This window comes from Phyllobates terribilis, unplaced genomic scaffold (assembly GCF_046119375.1).
Source record: "Phyllobates terribilis strain yellow unplaced genomic scaffold, ASM4611937v1 Scaffold_3__8_contigs__length_932513732, whole genome shotgun sequence".
Classification (NCBI taxonomy): domain Eukaryota; kingdom Metazoa; phylum Chordata; class Amphibia; order Anura; family Dendrobatidae; genus Phyllobates; species Phyllobates terribilis.
Window position 1 is genome coordinate 60,437,531 of NW_027362763.1, and position 9,800 is coordinate 60,447,330.

Consider the following 9,800-nt stretch of genomic DNA (forward strand, 5'->3'; position numbering starts at 1 on the left):
TAACATTGGGCTTGTTGCTCGGGCCGAGCACCCGAGTATCACGTTGAGCTCGGCCCGAGCTTCGAGCACCCGAGCATTTTAGTGCTCACTCAACACTAATTGCCACTCTTCGTAATGTGCAAACAATGTCTTCTTCAGGTGGATTCCACCTGGATCCCTCATGAAAAGCACTAGATAAAAATGTAAATGATTGAACATATGCACTGCAATATAAAAACAACTTGCTGTGCATTGTGTATTTTTCAGTCTTTTTCAGCTTCTTTTATCCGCTTCCAGCTTTGAAAATTATGAAGTGGTTAAAGAAAGTGATCGGTTCATTCTGCTGGTGGCTTCTGTTTGGAAGCCGCTCACTATTTTATATGTAGTTAACAAAAACACTGATGTTTTCCTTAAGTGTCTTCTTATAAAATAAAAAATCAGTGGGTATGCTGGCGTCTATAAGGTGCTGTGTGTACGTACCCTTAGGAATAACAGAATCTCTGGTCATCTCCTCCATTTTTGGCCAGAGTTTAGAGGATTAATGGGAGACATAGAACCGCTATTCTCCAGTTTGGGATCTAACCCTTCAGACATACTATATATGAGGTATAGTATTAATATACCATAAAAGTCAGTAATAATCAATTAAATGCGAAAAGACATTAAACAATTTTAATTTTTTATTTCTTTGAATTAAAATTGCATGGAAGGATGAAGACAAGTTCTTGGAGGAGCCTTCAACTTTTGCACGTGTCTCTTGCTGGTCAGGAGGCCACAGGTAGGTGGTACAACTCCTTCCATACAGGTACAGCATTAATGGTGGATGTGCTGTAGTTTCTTCAGGGCGCTAGATTTGGGGGTTTTCTGTCCTCGAGATGTCAATGGTGCGTTGGTGGCAGCAGCCAAAAATGCAGCTTTCTCTGACAGCACAAGCAGCCCTGGATAATCCACGCCGGCAGGATGTTATCATCCGGCGGAAGAGAGAACCTAGGAGAAAAGATGTAAAACTGATGTAAGTAATGGGACTCCATATTAGAGGACACTACTGTGGTGTCACTGTAACATGACGTTAGAGGAATCTCATCATACAGAGGAGCAGAATCATTGTCAGCCATCATACATGTGACAATCCCACCACTGACGGATAACATCTGCTCCATATGACTTCTTCTCACTGACGTCATACAACATGGAGATTATCGTCACACTTACCTCGCCTAGTTTCCCCCTCTTCAACTTTCTCTGTTTTTAGCTGTTTTCTCAGTGTTCGAAAATATTTTCTTCTCTTCTGAACTGGAGATTCTAATCAAAAAGCCAGAAAAAAATGTTGATTATAAACTCCTAAAAGATGAGCTTTGTATCTTTATAGAGTTATGCAACTGATTAATATGAACCTGTAGCTTTTCTGGGTTCCGGTGGTGTCTCCCCAAAGAACCATGTCCCCATATTAATATGACATTACTTTCAGCAAGCCACAGTGTTATATAATCAGTTAGATAAAACTTCATTGTAACTTTAAAGAAGACCCATCACCAGGTCAAAAGTGTCCAAGATTCGCTCTTATTTTATGTCGGCTTCTCCCCTGAGTATTCTGATATTTGTTTTCCTAAAATCCACAGTACGGTTGTAGAGATATGGGACTTTTTATTTAGTGTTAATTATTATGGTCTTTATCATGTGGGCGTGGTAACCTAAGGGCACGCCCCAGAGGATCCTGTGAGCACCGCCCCTTTGTAAAGAATAAAAATTACCACTAATTACAAAGGCTCATAACTCTGGAACCGTATGGGGGATTTTAACAAAACAAAAAATAGAATACTCAGGGGAGCAGAAAGAATAAAGGAAGTAATTTTAGAGCCTTAATATTTAAATTTTGGATCATAGGCTATAATTGGATGGCCTATAAACCTGTACATACCTGACAATGAGGGCGAGGATGACTCACTGTTTTTAGCAGTAAAACACTGATTGTCTCCAACAGTTTTGGAAGGGGAAGATTCTTTCTGCCTGTTGGTAGAAAAAAGACACGTAAATTACAAGGAAAAAACAATAGAATAACGGAAGAACACCTGTCTGTAAGGTCAATTAGGACAACATAGAGGAGATATCCTGCTCAAGACCACATTTTACCAGCAAGAATGGAGTCTAATTAGTAATATTGGCCTGTAGTGAGTTGGAAATGAATGGTTGGTCGCAACAATCAGCTGTTATTGAAGTTATCACAAGTAAGACCCACAGAGATTGTGTAGTCATGGTGTGGTGGATGCTAGATTTAGATTTGTGTTACTCGTATCTTGTATTTGGATCCGACATATATCCGGACTAAATCTCATAATAATAATAATCTACTCACATTTCTGAGCATTTTTCATTGATCTCTGGGGAACACCCTGGAGGTGACATAGGCTCTTCATTGCCTCCATCACTGTTCTCTTGGGAACACTGTGGAGGTGACATAGGCTCTATATTGGTCATCATCCCAGTATTGGTGATATATAGCTAAAACAGATAAAGAAATATAAAATAGATATATTTAATTATTTTTTTTAATTATAGGTTTCATACATTTTATTAGCCACATACTTACTTTAGAAGACCTTTGATAAGTTGATGCAAAGTTTTTGATTTCTGGCCAGTCATTGTCCTCACTTGTGTCCCCCTCATCTGAATTCATATGTTTGAAGCTGCTACTTCGAGCTAAAAAATACAAGTGTTATTAGAGATTATTAGTATAATACCCAGACAGTCACCATGTTATCACTAATAATGATGGGAACTGATTTTGACATAAAATGAAAGACAAGACACACGTCAGTTTTCTGCAGATGACGTCTCATTTTACTTACTGATAAAGTAGCGGGTGTCCTCATCTGACTTTAGGTCAGGAACGAACAGGGGCTTCTGACTTAAAAGGTTGTCAAAGTCTAAGTCACGCATAAATGGATGAATTTTGATCTCATTTGCGCCTCCTGGAAAAGGAAGACAAGAAAGAAAGTGATAGTCATTGTCAGAGAAACTGCTCCATATCTGTAGAATTTATGTTAATCTGAACTGAAGATGTAACAGAGCCGATATAAAGGAAATATATTGAACATTATAGCATGAAGAATGGGTAATAGACAAGTAGGTAGAGTACAGAACCTCAGTGCTGATCCTCGTGGAACCCATCATTTGTCTATTCACGCTGTAATAATTCATTGATAATACTATTAATATTACCTGTTCCAAGTCTCAGTGCTGGAATTTTTCTGAGCAGTTGAGTGATGATGCCTCGAGCATTAGTTGGAGGAAAGTAATTACATCTCCAAGGTATATCATCTGTTATATAAAAAGCAAATATTATAAGAAATAAAACCTCTTCATTTATTTTCATTAAAAAAAAATTCCTTAACAAAGCTAGAAAAAACTACAGAACTATTCAAGTCAAATAACAGTGACATCACAAGCATTCAGATTATTTTACTTACCCTGGATGATACTGTGTAAAATATTCCTTCTGCAAGCCCCTGTAAATGGTGGATATCCAAATAGAAATTTATATAGGATGATCCCTATTGACCACCAGTCAACAGGCCTTCCATAGCCTATCTTTAGGATAACTTCTGGGGCCATGTAAGTAGGGGTGCCAGCAGTCTGGAAACCAACAGAAAAAGGAGATGATAATCAATAAATATAATTGCGACACATAACATCAGTGGAAATGTTTTTCTAGAGAAATTATAAATCAGAGAAGGAGAAAGAGATGAGATCTGTAAAGTACAAGACCCTGTAAGTAAAGCCTACCTCTTTATCAAGGAACTCTTTGGTGATGTCCTTAGTTGGAGTCTTGTAGAAGTCTGAGTTTGGTCTCATGAGGCCGAGTTTTGAAACCCCAAAATCAGTGACCTTAATATGTCCTGTTGATGTTATCAGGAGGCTGTGAAAGAAAAGATGGTGTCAGCACCAAGTAATAACCCACAGACTGTATAAGAAACTCTAACTTTCTTCCCCTCTAATATGCTAGAGGGGTCACTTACTTCTCAGGCTTCAGATCTCTGTGCACCACACCATAGCTGTGCAGGTATTCCACAGCAAGGACCGTTTCCGCAATGTACATACGGGCCAAGAGGACTGGTAAAGGACCCCTGTGCTTTAGAAGGGTACCACAGTCACCTCCTACAGGAGAAAGCAAATATGAGAACTGAGGGTTTGTTACAATGTAAATTACACATGATGAGTGGGAATGTGAAAAAGGCGGAGACATTGGGACAGGATGGTCTATATATACTGTATAATGTAGTGCGTATACTGTATACTGCAGATAGACCCTATACATAGAGACAGAGCCTCATCTACGACCCTCTAATTTTTTTCTCTGTGAACGTTCTTATCTATAAAAACTCTTCAAAAAGACAAATCTTCCTTTTACCCATAGTGGAAATTGCTGCCGTGCTCAGCGAGGACATACTGGGGGACTTTCATAGAGATCAATGGTTTTTCAGGCATCTTGGTAACAGATGACTTATAATAATTGCAAAGAGGACATGTAACCGTCCATGTGGGCACATTGTGGTCATATATAGGTGCTAGGATTAAGCAGACGTGGGCTGGATATAGATACAATGGATGTGTCCTACCTGGTACATACTCCATGACCATACATAGATGAAGTTTAGTAGGAAAGGAGCAGAACGTGGAGACCACAAAGGGACAATCTGCGAATGCTGAGATGTCCCTCTCCAGAAAGGCCCATTCAAGCCTCTTTGGCTTTTTCAGGTTCTCCTTGTCCATTTTCTTCATAGCGCAGACTTGGTTTGTGTCTTTATGGCGAACTAAGTGGACGGCCCTGGAGAGGAGAAAAAAACATGATTTACTATAAATTCTTATTAACAATCTATCTATAGATCTCATCAAATGATCTCCTGTATTAATGATTAATGTGGGGCCATCACTAGAAAACCATGTCTATAAATACATAAAATAACACTCCACAAATGATCACCAATGGGGGGTCCTCATCCACGTCACATCCTAACTGACCTGAATAGTGACAGATAGATGTGGACCGTGATGTGAACTCATAATTTGTCCATGGGAACATAACATGAGAAGGATGCAGAGACATCGTCATAAGGAGCCCTGGGAAATATATATAATACCAAAGTAAAGCTCACCCAAAGGCTCCACTGCTGATCAGTTTGATCGGTTTATAGTCGCTCTTACAAGGATTTCTCCCCAGGTTCAATGATCCGATCGCGGCCTAAAAAGGAATAAGAAATGACATTAAGACATAGAAACTGCAGGGGAATAAAAGCTGAAGATGCAGTAACGTCTCTCTTCTATATTATGTCCATGATGATTACACTGCAGCAGATGTAGGGGATGTGATACAAGCCGGACCCTGCACAGACACTATTATATTATAGGAGATATCCCCCTTATACAAAGACACAGGCGGAAATACAAACTCCGCACCACTGAGTACAGACTGTCCTCACAGATGATAAAGCCACAGGGACAGGTGGCCATAAAATACCCTGTGTCTGCCTGGAGTGGACATGGAGGCCTCCACCATCATAAATCCGACCTTCTGCTAAATGGCTGGTAATCTGGAGAAGATCAGACAACAAGGACATGAGATGTAGACCTGTGTCTGCCTGGAGAGGACAGGGAGGCCTCCACCATCATGAAACTGACCTTCTGCTATATGATTGGTAATCTGGAGAAGATGAGACAACAAGGACATGAGATGTAGACCTGTGTCTGCCTGGAGCGGACATGGAGGCCTCCACCATCATAAATCTGAGCTTCTGCTATATGGCTGGTGATCTGGAGAAGATCAGAGAACAATGACATGAGATGGAAACCTGTGTCTGCCTGGAGAGGACAGGGAGGCCTCCACCATCATGAACCTGAGCTTCTGCTATATGGCTGGTGATCTGGAGAAGATCAGACAACAAGGACATGAGATGTAGAAGATGATAGATCCTTACCAGGCGCTCCACTGAGTAGGCCGGATACTCCAGTACAAGCAGGACATTTTGGGCCAGTTGTTTAATAAAGGCCAATTCTCCACTTTGGGATTTTTCTTCAGCCTATAGAGATGAAAACAAAGAAGAAAGGAAAATCATGAGAGAAAAAGCAAAACGGAGGAGGCCATTTATATCACCATGTTACTTATGCTATCTACACTACAAGTACTACATGACAACTGACGAGGGATCCGGTCGCTTGTAAACCTTTAAATCCCCACGTCCTCCCTCCATACCCAATGTATGTATATAAGACACATGGCTGCTTGTGACCTGTGTAAAATGGCCACAGCAGACTCCAACTCAAAACGCGGGGTGACTGCAACAATGATAGCCCCACAATTATATACAGTAGATATCTAATAGGCTTTAAACCAGAAGAAAAACAACACCTAATTAAGAGTTAGACCCTAGCCGCACCACACCGACACCACACCGACACAAGGGTTAAGGCATTAATATCCCACATTAATACCACTATCCTCACAGGACTGAAGTCCACTAGTTATATTGAGATGTAACCAAAGTCACTATTCCCCCAACAGTAACCTCCGTCCAAAGGACATCACATTTATCAAGACTCTGACCCAAACCTATCCCCCACCGCTGTGACCGTCCCAAAACCTCTACTTATCAAGTGCCAGCCTTCAAACTTTCCTCCCATCTCTTTATAAGGGCTGGTTGGATGCTGGAACGTGAAACTCCTACCTTCTTCCTTTTATTGTCCCCCTGTAACCCAGCTCCTCAACTCCTTCCCGCAAATGTACGGGTTATTAACATCCTGGAAGGGTCCTCACATGTGGAAGGGGCTCAGGAGCTGAGCTCCCCAAACATGCGTATATGAAATAGCCAGCATCTGTCCCTAAAAACCGTGGACAACGCAGAATTCTTCTGTTAACCATTTAAATAAAGCTGTCAGTCTGTGACAGTATCATTTCAATTGTGCATGCACCGATGCCTGAGCACTCTTGCTTTCATCGGCCCTCCACAAGGCGATCACAGGGGTCTAATGCATTTCTAGGACAACCAGGGGTCTGCTGAAGACCTCCGTTGCTGAAACCACGGTCCTCCTTGTGAAGCTTAGCTATAGGCTGAGCTCCAGAGGAGATCAAGATTTTCACTATATAGCGCAATACTGTAGTATTGCAATATATAGTATGAGCGATTTGCAGGATTAAGTCCCCTAAGGGAACGAAAAAAAAAATTAAAAATAAAGAAGAAAAGATTTAAAAAAATGTTAAAAATATAAAAGTTCAAATCACTCCTCTTTTCACCATTTAAAATAAAGAAAGGAAAAAATGAATGATCATATTTGATATTGATGCGGTTGTTAAAGTCTGATCTTTTAAGATAGGGAATTAATTAATACGATCAATAAACACCGAAAAGAGGAAAAAAAATTGGATTTGTGTTTTTTTTTTGTCTTCTCATTTCACTTAAAAACATTAATAATAAACAATCAAAACACCCATAGAATCTATGATTCTATGACACTCTATGTACACAAAGTTCACTGCAAAACTCAAATCTTCACTCATCCCAATCGACAGAAAACTAAAATGTTATGGGTCCCTGAATATAGCGACACAAAGAACCATTGCATCTCACTTGGAATTTTTTTCCCTTGTTTCAGTACAATGTATGGTAAATAGAATGGAGCCACTGAAAGCTACAACTTGTCCTGCAAAAGAATCAAGCCCTCACATGTCTATGTCAATGGAAAAATAACAAATTTATGGCTCTTGAAAGAAAGTGAGGAAAAAATGAAGGCATAACAACTGAAAACTCTGTGGTCCATAATTGGTTAACCAATCCAATTCCCCCCTACCTCCACAACCCTCCCAATAACCCTGTAGATATCACCCTCTCCCTTGTCATGTAGCCTGTATGCCCTATTACTGCTCCCCGGCTATTCTTATCTGGGTATTTGGTACAGGTTAAACTTATATTCCATTATTATTTTCCATTATTACTATATGATTTGTGCAGATTGTCTGCTATTTACCTGTTGTACTAATGTCCATATGTTCTTCTGTAAATGCTCAAGATATTCTGAGCTTATATGACCTCGTTTGTATTTGGTCAGGCAATCTCTCACAAGCTCCATTACCAGCCGGTAAGTGAAGCTGAGGACGCCATCGGGTAGTGGTAGCACAAAGTCAGGGTCATAGGTGGTAAGAATCCCCTGGAGTAGTGCTAACACCTGAAGTCTGTCTGGAGGAATTCCAGACATTTCCAGTAAATCCAAGCGCAGTCTGTATATGACTAGCTATATGGCTTATCACACCGACAACAATGACACCGGAAAGTCAAAGTGACAACTAGAGTGTAATCACTTGTAGAAGTAGTGATGGTTAATTGTGATGTCATAATGGAATCTTGTGTTCTACTCTTAAAGGGGCAGCTTACCTTATAAGGAAGTTGCCTAGCATCCCTTAAGGAGGCAACAATATAGGCTGAGCATCGGTACCATATGCAGACATGGATGATAGAGCTATGGACGCTTTACTCTTCTGAGCAGTTAGAGTATTATTATGTTGTTACATAAATTATTTATATCTGTTCCACACAATAAAAATTACAGTGTTTTGTATCAATAAGAAAGTCAGATTCCGGGGCTAAAAGACAATGTATATCTTTGTACCGTGTTAGGGGCTAAAAGAAGTATCTTTACTGAGGGAACAGGGCCGGACTAGGGGCTGCGCCCAGCTCTGGCATAGGACGCACACAGGACCATGTTACTCTCCCACACCCACTTTCAAAGATGAGGGTCTCTATTACAAATATGACCCTGCCTACCATTGGAGAAAATCTAAATTTACTACTCCCCGTGATACCAATTAATTAGGATGATCATTTAGGTCTCTTTATCACATTAATAGTTCCCCTTGGGCATCCTTATAATAATAAGAGTGCCCCTCTGGGTCTCCTTATAATAATATTAGTGCCCCTCTGGGTCTCCTTATAATAATATTAGTGCCCCTCTGGGTCTCCTTATAATAATATTAGTGCCCCTCTGGGTCTCCTTATAATAATAAGAGTGCCCCTCTGGGTCTCCCTATAATAATAATAGTGCCCCTCTGGGTCTCCCTATAATAATAATAGTGCCCCTCTGGGTCTCCTTATAATAATAATAGTGCCCCTCTGGGTCTCCTTATAATAATATTAGTGCCCCTCTGGGTCTCCTTATAATATTAGTGCCCCTCTGGGTCTCATAATAATAATAGTGCCCCTCTGGGCATCCTTATAATAATAAGAGTGCCCCTCTGGGTCTCCTTATAATAATATTAGTGCCCCTCTGGGTCTCCTTATAATAATAATAGTGCCCCTCTGGGTCTCCTTATAATAATAATAGTGCCCCTCTGGGTCTCCTTATAATAATAATAGTGCCCCTCTGGGTCTCCTTATAATAATAATAGTGCCCCTCTGGGTCTCCTTATAATAATATTAGTGCCCCTCTGGGTCTCATAATAATAATAGTGCCCCTCTGGGCATCCTTATAATAATAAGAGTGCCCCTCTGGGTCTCCTTATAATAATATTAGTGCCCCTCTGGGTCTCCTTATAATAATAATAGTGCCCCTCTGGGTCTCCTTATAATAATAATAGTGCCCCTCTGGGTCTCCTTATAATAATATTAGTGCCCCTCTGGGTCTCCTTATAATAATATTAGTGCCCCTCTGGGTCTCCTTATAATAATAATAGTGCCCCTCTGGGCATCCTTATAATAATAAGAGTGCCCCTCTGGGTCTCCTTATAATAATATTAGTGCCCCTCTGGGTCTCCTTATAATAATAATAGTGCCCCTCTG

At 40.5% G+C, this 9,800-nt stretch overlaps 1 protein-coding gene across 1 annotated transcript; it reads right to left on the reverse strand.

Annotated features, from left to right (window-relative positions):
* Nucleotides 1-2,328: 2,328 nt before the first annotated feature.
* LOC141258435 (microtubule-associated serine/threonine-protein kinase 3-like) lies at nt 2,329-4,758 on the reverse strand. The gene is made up of 8 exons (XM_073673435.1): nt 4,596-4,758; nt 3,996-4,134; nt 3,763-3,895; nt 3,447-3,612; nt 3,199-3,297; nt 2,826-2,948; nt 2,567-2,676; nt 2,329-2,478 (listed from the first exon to the last, which is right to left on the reverse strand). Exons 1-8 carry the CDS (start codon nt 4,756-4,758, stop codon nt 2,329-2,331), a joined length of 1,083 nt encoding a protein of 360 aa, XP_073529536.1.
* Nucleotides 4,759-9,800: the final 5,042 nt, after the last annotated feature.

What these genes read in the sequence shown, in the direction of transcription:
- LOC141258435 (XM_073673435.1), bottom strand. Translation starts at nt 4,758, where the DNA reads ATGAAGAAAATGGACAAGGAGAACCTGAAAAAGCCAAAGAGGCTTGAA. An exon ending in AAGAGTTCCTTGATAAAGAG is followed by an intron (nt 3,613 to 3,762) that starts GTAGGCTTTACT and finishes GTTGGTTTCCAG; the next exon opens with ACTGCTGGCACCCCTACTTA. An exon ending in GGACACCCGCTACTTTATCA is followed by an intron (nt 2,677 to 2,825) that starts GTAAGTAAAATG and finishes TGTATTTTTTAG; the next exon opens with CTCGAAGTAGCAGCTTCAAA.